The 19811-nt window shown below is 36.6% G+C and overlaps 1 protein-coding gene across 2 annotated transcripts in view; it reads right to left on the bottom strand.

Moving 5' to 3' along the window:
- Positions 1 to 219: 219 nt before the first annotated feature.
- Positions 220 to 19811, bottom strand: part of DGKI (diacylglycerol kinase iota) — a 565471-nt gene continuing 545879 nt past the window's right edge. For both annotated transcript variants that reach the window (XM_051961507.1, XM_051961508.1), the window contains 3 exons: positions 8671 to 8707; positions 6759 to 6858; positions 220 to 2162 (listed from right to left, as the gene is read on the bottom strand). In XM_051961507.1, the coding sequence (XP_051817467.1) occupies positions 2046 to 2162; positions 6759 to 6858; positions 8671 to 8707 (254 nt within the window). In that variant the 3' untranslated portion in view covers positions 220 to 2045. The remainder of the gene's footprint in view (positions 2163 to 6758; positions 6859 to 8670; positions 8708 to 19811) is intronic.

Raw genomic sequence — 19811 nt, 5'->3', positions numbered from 1 at the left:
ACAACCTTCCTGTTTCTCCCAGGTTGAAATAATGCCAATGATGCAATTTGAAGGGAGATTAAGGTTATAATCACCAACTAATTTGGGATAATCCCTATTTTACATAATGCATTTATTCTGTACTTGAAATTTGTGATATATAATCAAAATGTGATTCAAATAACCAGTGGATCAATGCATCACCACTGGACCTGTAAGTAAACAATAGAAAGACGATAATTTAAGTTCACATGCAGAAACACTAGGAAAACACTTTATTCATGTCCAATGAGAGGGGATGGAATGGGGACTAAAACAGGGTCACTTTTAGGCAGTAGCAAACTCTTTGCACACCCAGTAAAGGAATTAGAACCATTCCATGTCTGTAGCTTATACAGAAGCAAACCCAAGAGTGTTTGCCCCAAAACCATAGGTGTTTTCATGGGCTCTAATGAGTGTTAAAATCCTGATCAGTATAAACCTACAGAGATCTGTGTGCGCAGAATGAGCTAAGGTGGCAGAGATGGAACAGCCCTACTCCACTGATGAAAGCAACACTGTCATGCACCCTCCTTCTAAGATCTCTCCAGTGACAGGTTGTGGGAAAGAAAAGGAAGAGAAAGGGATGCAAAATGCTTCTTCTTTCCTGGAAAATGAGGTTGTTAATGGTGCCAACATTGAGCCAAGAGAATTAAAGATGCCACTTTGGTACCTGACATGCAGTGTGGAAAAAAGAAACTTGGATATTGCCAAATTGTGACAGTAAAACAGAAAGAGAAGTTACAGAGGCTGTAGTTCTTTCACTTTGGGGGGGGGGCAATATGTTTGGAATAGAGCAATTAAAAAAACCTAAAAGCTGGAGGAGATACCTAACAGTAGACTCCTTAAGACTACTGTACCCAGGATGGTAGGTTAGGGTAGCACTGGTTAGAAGACCAATGGCTGCCATTTTGCTTAAATGAGTCTTCTTAGAAATTGTAATTTTTCTTTCCCAGTGCTTTAGGTCAAACCTCTCCATGAAACAGGCCTGTTCTCTATTTTCAGAAATGTCTGGAAATAAAGTCTGCCACAATATTCCATTCCCTGTTCCCACCATTTCCAAACTCATGATTATCTGCTTCCCCCCAATTTTTTGCTGTAGCTTTTAGAAGTAGATAGATATGCCAACTGTCTGCCTTTGTTCCATCCATCCTTCAATTCCATTGCACCAGAAGGCAAAAATGGCTATACATAGGCAGTACTCAGCTATTAAAAAAGCCCAAGCTGAATCATTCCTTTGTTACATTGGACAGAGACCAGGATCCCCAATCTACCACTCTGAGTACCTTAGTAAGGTGCCCCGAGCCCTGCTCACTGACCACATAATTAAACCCACATATTTTCATGCTACCTCACTCTAGCTTAGAGATTTATCAGAACCCAATTCTGCTACCCATTGACATAATCCATGAGGTACTTCTCAGTTCCCATAAGATGGAAAAGAAAGAGAGGAACCCATGCAAAAAAGGGAGAATACTCCCTAGTCACTAAATATTTTAGATGAATTTAGTCATAGGAAACTGAAGCAGTCATGTCTTTGTGGGCTCCTTGAAAGTCCTTCCAGAAACCACATTAGCTGTGAAGCTTTTCTGTTAAGAGAACAGACATCCTTTCCATTTAAAACCAACTGACAGATAGTTGTGGTAGGGCTGTGTGGATGTGGGGGACCATTCTGTGCAAAAGGGGAAGAGGAGCAGTGCCATTTATAGGAACATCCTTTCTGACTTTAAAATAAATTATACAGGTGAACACAGAAGTTCATGCTACTTGCTGGAAGCAATAAGGATCAAATTTCGTGGACCAGGTATTCCACAAACCTCCATGAATCCTGCCTCATTCCCTGGGGCTATTGTATTTCATGGTGCATTTCAGTAGCCCTTAGAAACTGGTGGCATGTCCTCAGATAGATATCTTGAGTGATAAAGATAGACACTTTGATTCCATCAGTTTCTTCCACAGGAGTTGCCGGATTGCCAAGGGGCATCGTCGATATTCTCACCAGAGTTCCCTTCTTCCTTCTACCTGAGTCAAACTGCAGTCTCTAGGTCTTCGTGGGTAAGGATCTTGTAGCTCTGACGACTTTCTAGGTATGAAGCCAAATCTGGGTCCCCAGCCTGCTGGGCTCTGTCTTGAGGGGTCTTGCCCTGTGGGTTACAGATGGAAAGAAAAAGACACAAGGACAAAAGGCAGAATATCAGATGAACACCCAAGGATAGAGCTCCACATACAGTAGCTGCTCAGAAAATGAATGTTAGCAGCTTTCTGAAGGAATAAACAAAAGCTAAGGGGGATAGATGAGATCATAGAAGATTGAATAGGAGTTTTCTCTAATGATTTTAAAGTTCTCTAGAATACTCCTAACACATTTAGACACTCTTGGTTCTTGAATTGGATTTTTTTTTTTTTAGTCAACTCCAAGAAAAGACCATGGAGTTCCCAGTGCAGTCCAATAGTTGCCTGGGAGTATTTTGAATCTACAGCAAAAAGAAGCAGCTGGTAGGGGGTTATTTATCCTTTCTCTTTTACTTATTTTCCATAACCTTTATTAAAAAGAAACATAATAATGGATGAAAATCCCCAAATATAATTGTTATCTGGGAGGTATTATCTACCATCAATACCTAATTTTAATTTGGTGGATGAGACCCAATTAGTGATATAACAGAGCTCTGAGGGAACAAATGATTTGCCTGGCACATAGTAAGTGCTTAATAAATGTTTCTTGAGTTGATGACTTCATATGGAGAAGAAAAGAAGTAAAGGTCAGAAGACAACATTTAAATCAAATACACTGGGCATCTATCTAATAATGTGAGCAGTAAAAGAGAGAAATAGAGAAAACAACAGAATCATAGATCTAGATCTGGAAGGTACCTTTGTGGGCATCTAGTCTAATCCCCTCAACTTACAGATGGAAAAAGTAAGAACTTTGTAGTGGTTATACAAGTAATGAGTGACAAAGCAGAATCTAGTTCCTTTGCCTCTAAGGAGGCATTGCTCTTCCAACTATATCATAGTTCATCTAAAAGAAACTGGAACCAAAATACAGTAAGAGGGCTCATAAAGTAGATGAAGAGCAGCCATGGAAACCAATTCACCCTTTTCCTTAATATTGTCTGATGCTCTCTTTACTTAAGTATACAATTTTCAGAAATGTATTTTCCTTATGTAATATCTTCTCTTTCAAGCTCTTCATTATTCTCTTCAACAAAGTTTAGTTCTTGGACGCATTGTATCACCCTTACCCCCTCCACCCCATTCTTATTTTGGGTAATGAGAAATTTAAACAGCTAAAGGTATGTAGATAAAATGGGCCCAGGATAACCCCGAAACAAAGGGCCCCCTCCATATTTTCACTATAACTGTCTACACTGCAACCAAAAAAAAAAAAAAAGAGTTTTGGTTTTCCCTTTTTTTGTCTAAATCCTTGGGAGGGTCATAATTCTCCTTTAGTGCTTCTCTGTGTCCTTCTAATATATCTTCAGGACAGGACACACTCCAGTTGTCAGAGTACAGAATCCCTTCACTGTGGACACAGAGAAATCTCAAGATTCAAACTATATATAGGGATAAGTGACAAAGATACAGTTTCAGTACTTTACTCAATTCAGTTTTTCTAGGTTGTTCTTTTTATTATCTAATAACTAAATCCTAAATGTGTTTACTCACTGTCTCTTTGATGAGTCCTATTTGTTCTATGTCAAATCTTCTCTCCCTATAACCACTAGAAGCCCACCTCGGTGGTTTTATCTCCCTTTAAACTCCAGTTGTTCCCCTTTATCAAGCACATCTTCTTCTTGAAGTTGTGTCTCCCTTTTCTGAGTACATAACTTTTAGATCCATTCTACTGAGAATCTTCCTAACTAGCCTTAACTAGCTCATCCAATACTTTAATCTTACATTTCTAACATAACTTCCCTTTTTTACTCTTCATCCCTGCCATTTGTAACTTCCTACTCACAAGATGTCATGAAGGTCACATTTAAATTTCTTATTCTTGTTATCCTTTCAGTAAAATAGCAGCACATATAAAAACCACATTTATAGAAAAATACTGAAGGAATTGAGGGAATTGGAGTAGCAAGTGATAGTGGGAATTGAGTGAACCACACTGACTCCATCATGTGACTCAACTCTGGAGCTAGCTCAGTTCTCTTTCTATTCAATAGTGGGTTCAGTCCAATTTCTGTCCTGTGAGAAAACTTTATTCAATTGTGGGAACAGTGAGAAAACTTTATTGCATTATTTGAACCTAATCCTGCATGTCTGGGAAGCTAGACCACCCCTATATATTGCTTAGAAACCTTTAACTAAGGACTTAGATTATGTTGACCTGAAACCCAGCCAAGGCTTGAAGATTGATACAAGGAATTTTCTCACAATTATACATCTCAAATACTCCCTATGTATTACCTGAAAATTGGACCTATACAGATTAACCACAGACACTTGAGGAGAGTGGGATACCTTTTCCTGATTTCAAGGAATTGTATCTATTAATTATCCCTCTTCCAACTTGAAAAGTCTCTAATCTTTCCTCCAATTAAAAATCAGATTAGCTAAAGTATCTTATTTAATTTTTCTATTAACTTAACTGGCCTTATTTGATTGTTTTTAATGCAGAAAAATCTGTCTCTTCCTGTACTGGGGGTCCAATCCTAAACTGAAGGAGAGATCTAATCCCAATTAATATATATTGCCTAATAAATCAAACCTTTGTTTCTTTGGTCATTTCATCTTTCACCTACACAGGAAAAATAGGAGTTCACATTCACATTTTAATATATATAAAATTATTTTTATGTTATGTGTGTGTGTACACACACACACACACACACACACACACACACACCTCTACAATATATAAGGTTGACTTCATAGCTTGAACCACATAAGAAAATCAATATCATTATTTTATCGCCACACATTTTTAGGATGGGGAAGTTAGTACTCCTCCACAAACTGACACTATCCCCCAACTATCTACCTGTCTTGTTAGATGACCAGTGCTCTGCTTGCTACTGAATGCTGGTATTTCTCTTCATCATTGAATGTTCTAATATTTAGATCTTCTCCATACTCACAAACACAACACAATATAAACAAAAACTTCACTTGTTCCCTTAAAAGTTTTAGAAGGTCATAGAGCTAGAGGGGGAAGGGTCATCTATCCAACAAACTCATTTTATAGGTGATTATTTGAAGTTCAAAGAGGTTATATGACTTATCCAGAAACACACAGATAATAAATATTTGAACTTAGGTCCTCTGACCTCAGATCCAGTATCCTTTCCCCTACACTCATTGCTGGATTTAGAAAGTTAGTTAGGAATATCTAAAGTTAGTCTCTGGCCTTACATCTACCTATTGTGTATTACAAATGTGCTTTTGGAAATTCAATCTATGTCTTACTTTCCTCATCTGTAAGGTAGGGATAATATATACCTTATCTAGCTCGTAGAATATGTGTAGAAATCAAGAGATAAAAAATGATCAAGCATTTTGGGAAAAAAAATTAACTGTTCATACATACAAGGTGAAAGAATAAGTGCTAATCATTGATTTGGAGAGATTCAGGTTTTCCTCTTTTTCTTTTATCATTTTATTAGGGCCTCAATCTTTGAACCTTGAGTTAACCTTCTTTTCTACCCAGACCCACCCATGCGACCCAGCTATTGTACTCCACTGAGATTGGGTGAAAATCAATTCTTTGAATAGACTGCTCAAGGTTAGCCAACTTAGAAAAAAATGACATAATCAAAGTTCAGGAGCAGCCTTTGTTCTTTCATTAATTTTTAACCAATTAGAGTTGATTGCTAACCTCTGGAATACCCCCCCCTTCCAATGGGCATATATGAGCCCACCATGATTGTCTGCAGTCTAAGAAAGAAATAACTAAATTACCATCCTTTTATTAAAATGCTGGCATTATTTATAAAGAAATTAAATTACCCAGAAATTATGTCTCTTGAATCTTTTTAATTACTACAAAGGGATTATTATTTAATATTGATTTTCATTGTTTGGGCCATTCTTTTGGTCTAGTTATTAATGTTCTTCTACCACCATACCACCCCAGTTCTCATCCATGAATTATTTTGTATTTGCTCTGTCAATTTTTTTATCCCCCTCCACAAAACTGAGTAAAATATAGAGTCCTTCAGGGCAGAGATTATTTTTTTTTCAAACCACAGCACAATGCTTTGCCTATAGCAGCTACTTAATACAAACATGTTAAATGGACTTATATTCTATGTTCCTTATTGTAACTCTTTGCCATGAACACTGGAGCACATAAATATTGGGCTGAATGATGAATCACATTCCTCTGTCTTCCTTCCCATGCTCCCTTCTACAACCCTGAAGGGTAATAGTACTCCATACCCATGCCATCACCCCACTAGAATGACCCTCATTTCCATACTTGGACATTGGATATCTTTCCCCTCACAGTCTGGCTGCCAGGGCTCAGCCAAGGTAACAGACTAGCCAAAATAAGGCCAGGCACACATGGAGATTTATAAATGTACCTATGCAAACACACACCCTTTCTTTGTGGTTATAGATTTAAATTGCTGTTTCTCTAAATAAAGCACTTTATTTTTTCCTCCTTTTTTTCCAAAGCCCCAGGCACTGCCATGGGCATAGAAAGGATACCCTAGCTGTGTGCACAACTGAAGATTATGGTGCCAGTGGCCATGCCCAGCTAGGAGAATGTTTCCACTCACTCATCAGGTTACCTTGGAATCCCTCTTTCTCAGAGATGCCCCTGCATCCACCAGGAGTTGGCAGACAGCCCGGTTCCGCTGGCAAGCAGCCTTATGCAACGCTGTCTCTCCTCTAAATCAGACCAGAGAAGAAATTAGCAGTGAGGAACTTTAACCGTGGAGGGGAAAATCCCATCTTGCTCCAGATTACAATGTTCTCAATTGTATCCTATTCCTGTATGAGGTTTTTTCTTTTAAAAAATGGTATTGGTCAGTTTGGTCCACTGGTTGAAAATTTATATATAAATTTAATGTGTATTTATTAATACCAAATATTTATGCTCCCTAGGGAGGCAGCATAGAGTAGGAAGTGATTGGATTGGGTAGGGAGATAATTAGATTGAAGGGCACTGGGTCTGACTAATCTAGAATTTCTTGGATATCTAGGACTGTCTTGGAGAGATACTTGCTTTCTCCAGACCTCTCTCTCTCTCATATACAAAATGAGAATCACAGCTTTAAAAATGGAAGAGATCTCAAAGAAGATATTTTACAAAAGAGAGAAGAGAGGCTCGATGGGAAGAAATGATTTTCTCATGATTTCCCATGTAGTAAGTAGTAGATAGATGGGGAGGCGCCAATGATATGTGAAAGCATGTGGAAAGTTGCAGAATATTGTATGAATGTGAAGTAGCTGTGGCCTAGTCCAGTGGAAAGAACACTAGGTCAGGAATCAGAGGACAAGTGTTCAAATCCCACCTCCAACTTTTCATAGCTGTCTGAACTTAAACAAATCCATTATCCTCTCTGAGCATCTTCATCTGTAAAATAAGACATTTAGATGATATGGTTTCTCAAGTCCCTTCTAGCTCTAACTCTCTAGGAGTGTATAATATTATACAATAATACAATAAAATGCCCAGACTTTACAGATGAATCGACTGTGGCTCATAGAGGTTGAATGATACATCGGAGCCATTCTATTAACTAATGTTCCAGGAAACTTAGGTTTCAAACCTAAGTACTCCAGCTTCCAAGACTAAGACCAATGCTTTTTCTTATTATGTCACAATTTTGGTCTATTAAAATATCTCTGAAGCATATCTCTGAGGGTTTTTTCCAGTTTTAAAAATTCTGTGATTCACTGATCCTAATTTTAGGTGCTTGTGGGCTGACAAAGAAGGTTTATGAGAGAGAATCCAAATTATAGGACCCAGAGATTGCTAGGACGTTCTGGACCGAATTTCAATTATAGAGAGCATTACTCAGAAAGTTTCTGTCCCTGTTGGACATATGGTGTTCATTCACCTGGACATCATGTGACATACCAAGGTACCAGACCCCAAAAGATGAACAAATAAGCCAAGAGTGACATCTGATTCCTAGTCTAATGAACTTTTCTATATACTATATTCTCTTTGTGTATTTCATTGCATCATTGTACATACATATCAGGAAATCTGTACATATCACAGATACTTTCTGGATGTGATTTTATGGGGAATCTTTCCACCAACACATATCCAGAGAAGAAATTAGCTGTGGAGGGGAAAATCCCACCTTGCTCCAGATACATTGTTTTCAACTGTATCCTATTCCTGTAAGTGGTTTTTTTTTTTTTTCCTTCAAAAAATGGTATTTGTCAGTTCGGTCCACTGACTGAAAATTTACATTTAAATTTAATATTTATTTATTAATAATAAATATTTATGCTTAGTAGAAAACTCCTAGGGAATTGTCTGAGCCACAGAAAGATTAAATGGTTTGCCCATGGCCACATTACTAATAAGTATCAGGGTGGAATTTAAACCCAGGTCATCCAGTATCTAAGTATCCCTAAGTATCTCCAGTATTTAAGTATCCCACAGACTCTTCTCTCTTTCATTTTCTCAACCATATTCCAAAAAGAAACCCAAATGTCATAAAATTCTGGACAAGTACTTACGTTTCACTGTCTGTCATATCCAATAATTCAGAAGGACCTGTACAAGAAACAATACATTTACATGAAATTCCCAATATATAATTCCCTGGAAAAGCAAATGAAAACTAGAAGGAAGTGGGGAGAATAGATTAAAAGCCTGAATACTCAAAACCTGCCTTCCCTATCAATCAACAAATATTTACTGATTCCTACTGAATTCCAAGCTTGATTTTATTTGTGGGCTATATAAAAGAAGTATAAAATATGGTATCTTCTCCCAGTGATCTCATTGTGGATACAAAACTAATACATGTGAAATAATTGGATAATTAGTATTTAATGACTTAATGCAATGGGAGAATCCAAGGATGGGAGGGAACCAGTGTGGCCTAAATGGCTTATATAGCAAACTTTGAACTCACCATTAGCTAATCCTGAAATAATATAATAGTACTGTGTACCATTAGATCTTAAGTCCTCAGAAATCATTTAGCCCAAAACCCTCATTTACAAATAAGAAAAGTAACGTCCAGAGAGAGATACAGAAAACACTGTAGATAAACTTTTCCCCTGGAGACTGTGAGGTCTTGATACACTTAATAGCAAGGAGAATTCTTTCTGATATTTTCCCTCCATGAATGTGCAATATTTTATCATAGAATTCTATATTTTCTACAGAGACTTCCTTCCAGTGATCACTTCCTCTCCATTTTTATGTACACTGGAACAAAAGGAATTTACTTCACAGGAAAGAAAAAAAAAATTCATGAACCAGTCCCCTAATAGATAACTGTAAAAGGATATGAACAAGCAATTCAGAAATGAAGAAATGAAAGCTACCAACAATCATCTAAAAAATTTCAAATTAGCAATAATAAAAGTTGAAATATCTCTGAGCTTCCATCTCTAACCCATTAGATTGGCAAAACTGGCAAAGAGGGAAACGGCAATTGTGGGAAGGGTTTTAGGAGATCAAACACACATCGTGAGTATAGTTGTCAATTGGTCTAAATCTTCTAGAAAATACTTTATACATATATCCATGTTCCCTGGCTTCCTCCCACTTTCTGCAGGAGGCTTTCCTTGAACCTCCCAGCTACTATTGCTTTCACCTTGAGTTGTCCTCCATCCACTCTGTATTCATCTCCTGTACACACAGTAATTTACATATTATCATCCTCATAAGAATATAAACTTTTTGTGGGTAGGAACATTTTATGTCTTTCTTTGTATCCTCAGCACTTTGACTAGTTCCTGAAATATAATAATTTTTTTCTTTTAAAAAAAACATATATTTGGACCAATTATAAGATTATGAAGTACATACATATCCTAAAAACAGAGGGAAAGGATTTACATCAGTACTTTGGAATTATAGGAAAAATTAGAAAATGTAAAATAGATATGGATCAATTGCAGAATAGCCAGACCTATTTGGTATTTGCTGTAATAGAATATTATTACACTTTAAGAAAAGATGAAAATGAGAGATTCAGATAAAATCAGGAAGACCTGTATAACTTGGCACTTATTAGAATAACCAGGAGAACAAGTTACATGATTGCAATTAATGTAAAGAAAAAAACAATTTTAAAAGACAAGAAAACTCTGATTAAAGTAAATCAATCATAATAGAAGAATACTGCTGACAAAGCATGCCTTGCATGTCTTGTGATGAACTACCATTGCAGAATAAGACGTGAATTTTGAATATGGACAATGTTTTAAATTCCTATGCTTAATTATACTTTATTATTGAAAGCGGGTACAGGGAAGAGGTTGTTAATATTGATAGAACTCTAAACATGTAAAAACTAAAGGACCATCAATAAGACCAAAATACATAGAAGAAAATAAAATGGAATTTTAAGAGAGGATAAATTTTTTTTTTACTTTTTTAACATTTAAAGTGTGCTTTTAAAGAGAATATGAGGCAACGAAATCTTAGATTTTCTTAAAAATATTCTTTTTTGCTTTGAATTAAGATGTTTGTTTTTTGATGATGATTACTGAATTCACAATACAAAAGAATATCCTAAGTAAAATTTCTTAGATCACAGACCTAAGAAGAGGTCTAGAAAGCAGGCTCTCTTGCTCTAGAGATCTTTAAGAATATGATGGACAAGAATAAAATGGACAATTTCTGTCATTTTAAGGACCTAGAATTTTTTCTTACTAAAACTTTGTATACCTATTAGTTTATATATTTGCTTCTAAAACAAGAGAATGATTTTATTGATGTTTTAGAAAACTCACTGATAAAAAGGATAAAATATGTACATAAAGTCCCATCATCATTTTTATATAATAAGAATATATTTAAATAGATATGTGATCTCATAAATTTAGGTATGCCCTCCATGAAAACTAGAAAATATTTGGAAATTTTAGTGACAAATATAGAACAACAGCTAACTTTCTTTGTTAGTCATTCCTCCTCCCCCCCCCCAAAAAAAAATAAGATAAATGCTCACTTATTTGGTAAAGGTTCTATAGAGCTTAGCCTGAAATCAGGACAATGCAATTCTCAGATCCTAAGATTCGGTTTTTGACCTTGTATTAAACCCCAATGAACTCAGTTACATGGCTTATATTATCATTTCCATGTAAATGACTTTTAACTCAATATTTCTGGCCCTAATATCCAGTTTTGCAACTCATTGATCAATATTTTCTTATCAATTCCCTCTCCAACTGAATCTCAACTAGCAGATGATCAAATTCAACATTTTTTCCAAAAAAGAAAACAAACCTTCCCCAAACTAGCTCCCCTCCTAACTTCCACATTGCATTCAATGATATTATTCTATTTCCATGTGCTATTGTGTTTGAGTTATATGTACAAGTGTGCATTTATTAGTTTGGGGAACTCCCAGTGTAGAAATATCCTGCACTGATATTGATTAACCACTCATTTGTAACATAATCTTGGAGAGTTGTTTAGGAATTTGGAAGGTGAAATACTTTTTCCATAACCACATAGCTAATATTCATGAGGAGCAGAACTTGATCCCAGATTTTCCTATCTCCAAAGCTAGCTTTCAGTGATTTTCCCAGATAAAGTGACTTTTGCCTCCTTTTTCTCTTTTGCCATCCATATCCAATCTGTTGCCAAACTATGTTGCTTTTCCTTTTGAAAAATTCCTCATTTCTATCTCTTCATTTCCAAGCTTACTACAGTCACCTTAATTCTAGGTCTTATAAACTCAAGCTTATTCTACTGAAATAACCTTACTAATTATTCTGTCTTTTGAAAATGTTAGACATAATACAAATTATTGAATGAAAAGCCATGGCACCTTTTTTGTACTATCTTCTCAAAAATGTTTCTGATTTTTTTTAAATAAAATATATTTTAAATCAAATTATTTTCCACTTAAAAACCCTTCAGTGGCTTAGGTTAAACAACAAACATCTGAGAGTAGCATTTATTACATATCCACAATCTATTCCAACTTTCCCTCTGAATATTCTCATTTCCTATTTTCCTATATGAAATGTATGATCTGGTCAAATTGTTCTCCTTCCTAAATCCTAGCCATGCTTGATCCTTTATCATATGCATCTATATGCTCATTTCGTTGCCTAGTGTTCTTCCTATCTATTTGTTATTAATATAATAATGATTTCAATGATATTTAGAGGTAGTAATAATAACAATAGCTCATATTTTCATAATATCTTAAGGTTTGCAAAGCACTCTACAAATATTATCTTATTTGATATAACAACCTCGAGACATAGTGCTTATTACTCTCATTTTACAAATGAAAAAATTGAGGATGAAGAAGGTTAAATGACATACTTGCCCAGGGCCATATAGCTACTAATTGTCTGGAGCTATATTTGAGTTCAGGTCTTCCTTATTTCCCCTTCTATCCACTTTGACACTTACCTTGCTCATCCACTCTTAAGCCAATTTAGCCCATTGTGATTTCTTCTTCCAAAGGATCTTTATGCCATTAATTTCTAAATCATTTAGTATTATATCTATTTATATATACGTGTGTGTGTGTGTGTGTGTGTGTGTGTGTGTGTGTGTAGACTAAATCCTTTACAAAGACAAAAAAGCATATGGTATTTAAGACTATCCTTCGTTTGTATTTGTTCTGTAGCCTTCCTCTGTCTATAAAGCATATTTCACTCCACCACTGCTAAGTCCACATACATAAAATGAGGAAATTGAATTATATGACTGATCTTTAAAGCTCTAAAATCATAAGATTTTATATATGTCTTCATGAAGACCAAGTTTGCATGAAATACTACTAGAGTTACCAAAACCTGCTTAAGAATATGGAAAGTAAAGCATCCTAAACTCACCCCACTCCTGCCCTCCAAGACCTATGTACATGAATTGCTTGCTTCTCGTCACATCTCCTCCATTCTGTCTGCATGTACTTCATGCTTTGAATCAATAGGATTTTCCATTCAAATATATTATATTTCTCATTAGACCTTAAAATTAGTAAATTGATTAATCTAATATTAAGTTCATTTTTATAATTTTTAAGTGTCTACTATATGCAAGAAACCAGGTAAATGTAAGAATACAAAGATTAAACACACACACACACACACACACACACACACACACACACACAACCTAGACCTGAGTTTACAATCTAATGTGGAAATAAGATTTTTCAAAAATAGCTATAATACAACATAGAAATAAAAAGGAGAGATAAAGAATCCTATGACAAATTTGAAGAAGGCAGCATAATTATCAGATAGGAAGATCAGGAAAGTTAATAAAGGATGTGGCTCCTTGACTTTCATCAGATGAGGGCAAATGGAAATGATTCCAGATAAGATGAATAAGCTTAATAGAGGTTCACGTGAGAGAAGGATGGAATAGTAGAATCAAAGATTTAGGGACCTTAGAGATTATCTGCTTCAGAAATGTATGGCCTGTGAGTCACACGTGGCTCATAATACTTCTGACTGCTGCTCAAATTAGATCAAAATGTAATTTTTTCCAGTCTTTTTTAGTCAAGTCTGACTCTGCATGACCCTATTTGAAATTTTCTTGCAAAAATACTGGAATGTTTTGCCATTTCCTTCTCTAGATCATTTTACAGATGAATAAACTGAGGTAAAGTCAAATGACTTGGCCAGTCTTCCTGGCCCAGTACTCTATGAATTCCAGCCACCTAGCTGTCCCTATGTAATTGAATAATTAATTATTTATATGTATTTATGTACATTATGCAATTATGCATGTGTAATTATGTACATATAAAAATAAGTTATTTAACAAAATAATAAAAATACAATGAAACATAGATAATATCACAATTTAAATATGCAGACAGCAGGAGTCCTCATGCATGGATTAATGACCTCAGTCTAATCAAATTTTAACTACTCATCTTGTCAGAAAGTTCTTCAGACTCCAAAACCAATTCCCTCTCCATTGCACTGACCTAGATTATAGGGTGTATTGAATACCAGCCTAAGTAAATATTTTTATACTGAATTTTATCCACTTAACAGAAAGAGAACCAATGATGGTTTCTGTGAAGAAGAATAATGTGATTTTACTACATTAAGAATATTGCCTGAACTATCATAAAGGACATAATGAATAGGAGATGCTGTAGCCAAGAAGACAAGTTAGAAAACTTTTATAATAGTTCAGGAGAGAGATTATGAGGATCTAATTAGGGTGTTGTCCATGTAACTGGACCAGAGGATGCTGACACAAGAGAAATGTCTAAGCTAGAACTGACAAAAATTCATCAAATAATAAGATTATCCCATATAATGAAGGCCTCATCTTGGCAGTTGGCAATAAGCAGCAAGGGGAGGAAGCCTGAGAGAAAGCTTACTCTTGCCCTCTCTGCTTCCCCTCAACCCCCCACCGGGCTCCTTTCCTCTCTACTATGCATGAGGCCTCTCGGTGCCTTAAATTACAAGTCCCTGAGAACTAGCCACTTTAGTTCTATTCATTCTTGACAGGGCAGCCTCAACAAGACCCAGGAGCAGGAAGGTTTCCAAAGTCCAACAGTCTTTTAAAGAGCCACTGACGCCCTCTGCTAACCTCTGGAGCCATTCACTCTGAAAGGAAAGGCACAAAAACAAGTGATCCAATCTCTCCAGTAGTTCTGTTCCCATCATTACTGCTAATTGCAAAAATATTTGAGCAACAGAAGCAATGTCTTATTGAAGCAGCTGCTTCCTCCTTCATTTGGCTGTATCACTGGGGGCAATGGGGGCTGTTTCAATTGGTGAGATCGCCAAAGCTGTATAGGCCAAGTTCTAAAGTCTCCCGGCCAGTAAGAGGAATAAGCCTGCAAAATTATTTTCTTGGTGTAATGTATCAATAGTCTGATGCTGGGGAGAGGCAAGACAGGAAAGGAATGGGGAGGGAAAACAAAGAGAGGGTTCATTCTGATCACTTATGAGAGAGATTTCTTTTCTTTGCAATAAAATGCTTTTTTTTTTCTAGTGCCTCCCTTTCATCCTTAGCATCTTCAACAAAAATGAAAAAAAAAAAAAAAAACAGAAGTGATTAATATCTCTAGTAAAATTTTTCCTGAATAAGAATGGAACCAAGGGCTGATTAAGATTTCTAACATAACATTTTTTAAAAATACCCTTATATCCCTGTCTATAGAAATATGCAAGAAAAGGCAGATCATCAAGGGAAAGGGGCAGAAATCAAAAGATCAGTGTTGGAAAGGGAATAGGTTTAGCCAAAAACTTGGCTTGGATTGTAAAAGTTCAAGAGGATTTTCTAAACTTCCATCTTCTCTGACTGGATGCTGGGCAAGTGGGTACTCTTAACATTTGAAGAATTATTTTTCTTTTTTTTTTTCCTACCTCACTCTCTGGGCATTAAAAAGCTCACGGATTTATTCTGGGTCCCAATCTGAGACATTCTAATACTACATGATATAGATGAAAGTGGGCCTTGAGATTTTTCTACCTGAGATGGGAAAGAGATGGTTTGGGTGGCCCTGCTTAGGAAATATGCCAAAGAAGAAATGTGAATGGTTAAATAAGAATGGATCAATCAGCAATAGCACAGAGAATCGGTTGTGAAAATATTAGAAATGAATAAAACAATTATTCTTGGGGAGAGAAAATGACTTTCTTTTTTTTATTTTTTGGTGAGGCAATCAGGGTTAAGTGACTTTTCTAGGGTCACAAAGTCCAGTGCCTGATGCTGGATCTGAACTCAGTCTCCAGAACCAATAATCTATCCACTGTGTTGTCTAGTTGCCCCCAAAATGACTCTTTCTTAGCAAGAATAGAAAGGAAAGACGGGGAGAAGGAAGATGGAAAGAAGAGGGCTTTGTATAGGGCAAAATGTATCATTATCAATGAGCAAGGATGAAATTAAAAGCAGGGCTTAGAATGTTAAAGACAGGTAAAGATCACAAAGATCACTTCCCTGCTGGTCTGTGCACAGAGAAGATGGTCTTAACTCTCCATATGCTCTTGGGATCCTCTGATGGCTTGTCTAAATCATCTAATCTGAGAAGCAAAGACTACTTTGAAGGCACAAATCTTACCTGTTCCATGATCCTTTCCTGGATACCTCAGCCCCAGAAGTAATCTACTCTTTCTTGTCAATGCACAGAACACTCATGAGATTTAACATACATTCTTGTAGTGTAGCTATTCAGAGAGACACAGAGAGAAACGTAAAGACAGACAGACAGAGACAAAGAGAGAAACACAGAAACAGAGACAGAGATAGAGACAGAGACAGAGACAAGGAGATAGAAATGGCAAGGAGGAAGGGGGGAGGAATAGACTGAGGGAGAGAGGCATGAAGAGAGAAGGAGAGAACATTTATTAAGTTGTTTATTATGTCTCAGAAATGATGTTAAGTTCTTGCAAGCAAGAAAGATACTTGCTCTTATGGAAATTTTTTTGTTAAAATACATGTTAAATCCCATATATGTATACATATTTATACAATTATCTCGCTGCACAAGAAAAATCAGATCAAGAAGAAAGAAAAAGAAAAACTGAGAAAGAAAACAAAATGCAAGCAAACAACAACAGAGTGAGGATGCTGTGTTGTGTTCCCATGGTTCTTTCTCTGGGTGTAGATGACTCTTTTCATCACTACACAAGTAGAACTGATACGAATCACTTAATTGTTGAAGAGAGCCATGTCCATCAGAATTGATCATCATAAAGTCTTGTTGTTGCCATGTACAATGATCTCCTGGTTCTGCTCATTTCACTCAGCATCAGTTCATGTAAGTCTCTTCAAGCCTCTCTGAAATCACCCTGGTGGTCATTTCTTACAGAACAATAATATTCCATAGCGTTCATATAACATAACTTATTCAGCCTTTCCCCAATTGATGGGCATCCACTCACTTTCCAGTTTCCTGCCAGTACAAAAAGGGCTGCCACAAACATTTTGCACAAACTTTCCCTCCTTTAAGATCTCTCTGTGATATAATCCCAGTAGAAACACTACTGGATCAAAGGTTTGATAACTTTTTTAGCATAGTTCCAAACTGCTCTCCAGAACAGTTGGATCCATTCACAGTTCCATCAATAATATATCAGTGTCCCAATTTTCCCACATTCCCTCCAACATTGTTCATTATCGTTTCCTGTCATCTTAGCCAATCTGATAGGTATGTAGTGGTATCTCAAAAGTTGTCTTAATTTGCAGGAAATTATATTCTAATAAGGAAAACTATATATAAAGGGAATCTGGAAAAAAAAAAAACAACAAGAAGATGGTATGGTATTACGATTTTTGAAAGTAGGGTGGAGGCCTAGTTCTCCTATTAGAGCCTAGGGTCCCATTGTCAGAGTCCAAGATTGCAATTGTTAGAACTAAAGATGATGACTGAAGCAGAAACAATATGATATGAAGATATCTGGGAAGAGAATATTTTATCTCCCCTACAAAATTGTAAGATCCTAAATTGCAAAAAGTCAAGGATAATCTCTTTAACATTAAATCCTCCACAGCATTTAGCACAGCTCTTTATTCATGTTAAGGGCTCACTAAATATTTGGTGAATAAATGAGTGAATGTCTCATTTTGTTTATGCATTTCTAACACATATACACTGCAGGAAATTGATAAGTATACATTGAATTAAACTGAATTACATGAATGTAATTTGATTTTAAAAATCCATTTAAACTTCTATAGGACAGAATGATGGGTCTAAACAAATAAGGTTACATTTACTAATAATAAATATAAAGTCCTACATTTGTAATCAAAAACTAATTATCTAAGTCTGAGAAAGATGGCTATAAAACAATTTATTTCAAAAAAGTGCTGAGACTTAAGAGATCAGAAGGCTCAATTTGAGCCGATGGCATTATTTGGCAACCAAAAATGGAGTGAACGTAATCTACTATATTAATAGGAACACTGTCTTCAGGATGAGGATAGTGATTACCTGATGCACCTAACTTGATAAAAACCACACCCGGAGTACTGGATCACTTCCAAGAATCATATTTCAATAATGACAAACTGAATTGTCTTAGGGATTACATTTTTACATCTGGAATGGGATGTTAGAAGCCACAGAGTCCTAGACTTTGTAGATGAGAAATCTGAAGCAGAGGAAGTTAAATGGCTTGGCCTCTAATGTCTCAGGTAGAGTTTGAAGCCAGGGCTTCCTCAGTCCATTTATAGCTCTCTGCCCAGTATGCTACATGGCATCTCTCAAGATCTCAAAGGATGATGGATGGTGAGGAGGATGAGGGAATCAAAAGTAGACCACGGGCACTTCAAGTGAAAAGAAAAAGAATTTTTAGCTCAAAGAACATAAGACCTTTGAAGTATAGGATAGCAGTCTTCAAGTTTGTGATGATCTATCATTTGGAAGAAAGTATAGGCCAAAGAGTGCAAAAGGTGTACCACTGGTTGATAGTTTCTGAGAGGCAAAGGAGAGCCTAATAAAAAGAAATACATCATTTTTGCAAGAATGGGATGGATTACTCACGGAGGGAATGGATTCCCTGTCACTGGTGGTTTTGATTTTGGGGCCTAAAAATTCTTTGTTGTAAATGCTATGAGAAACATTATTGCTCAAAAAGAGGTTAAAATGAGGATGCTTTCCACTCTGAGACCTTGTAATTCAGTCTACTTGTTATACAGCCATATCATGTTTTGTTTTGTTTTTTAAAGGTCAAAGATATTGATCTCTACAAAGTGGAAGAATCATGAAGGAAGGAAGGTAGGTAATGAGGTCAAAGTGAAATGGGATAAAAATAGATTGGCATCCAGGTAAAAGATCACTGAGGAAAAAAAGCAAGATCTTTGAGAGAATTTTTTTCCAGTATAAAGACAGCACCGTTTGCTGCATTATTCTAAACATCAATTTTTCTCCTTAAATAGCTTCACCATCTAGTAACAATTGTACAGGCCCTGTAAGAGGGCATTCATTGGGCTGCTGGATTCCTTGCAGTGAAACCAGAACCTCTGAGTCTTTGTAGTGCAGACCCTTTAATTCCGTCTGGGTTGTGTGCTTCTCCTGTGTCTCCTACCCACTCCTCCAAATCCCCTCTGCTTCCCCTCCCACCTTCCCGCCCCCTTCTTCCCTTTGGCCCTCATTTTCCATTAGTCTCCCTGACGCTGCCAGCCGACCATTCCAAATCCCCCTCTGCCATGGGACAAAAGCTGCACAGATGTGGGGAAAGCTGGCACTGGGAACGCTAACAGCACTGTCATCCTGTCCCAGCAGGAAGGTGGCTGTTTCTCTTAGGGACAAGAGGGAGAAAAAGAAAAAAGAAACTGAAGGCAGCACAAGACCACAGAATAACCCCATAGAAATCCAAAAGGAAATGCATGAGTGAGATTTCTATCACAGAAAACAGCAGGGAGGGTAAAGAAGGGGGGGCGAGGTACAAAAACAAAAGAACAAAATGTGTGGGGAGGTAAAAGAATAAAACAAGACAAAAGTCTCTCAGAGGGGCCAAATGGGGAGGAGGAAAGGGGGGTGGAAAATATGGTTGAAAGGAACTGAAAAGCAGGAACCACTGGGGGTAAACTCAGCTGGAATGACTCTCCATCCTTAATGTCTCTCACCACTGTCTGTGAGGAATTGTTAACTCCCCCTCTCCCTTGATTCCCTTTTCAGCCCTCCAAATACCCAAACTTGAGTTATTCATAAAGGAAAGCAGCAGGTTGTGGCTATGAGAGAGGTCTGAGAGAA

The sequence above is a fragment of the Antechinus flavipes genome, chromosome 5, assembly GCF_016432865.1.
Source record: "Antechinus flavipes isolate AdamAnt ecotype Samford, QLD, Australia chromosome 5, AdamAnt_v2, whole genome shotgun sequence".
NCBI lineage: Eukaryota > Metazoa > Chordata > Mammalia > Dasyuromorphia > Dasyuridae > Antechinus > Antechinus flavipes.
Note: the sequence above shows the minus strand (reverse complement) of the source record. Positions and strands in the feature narration are given on the sequence as shown.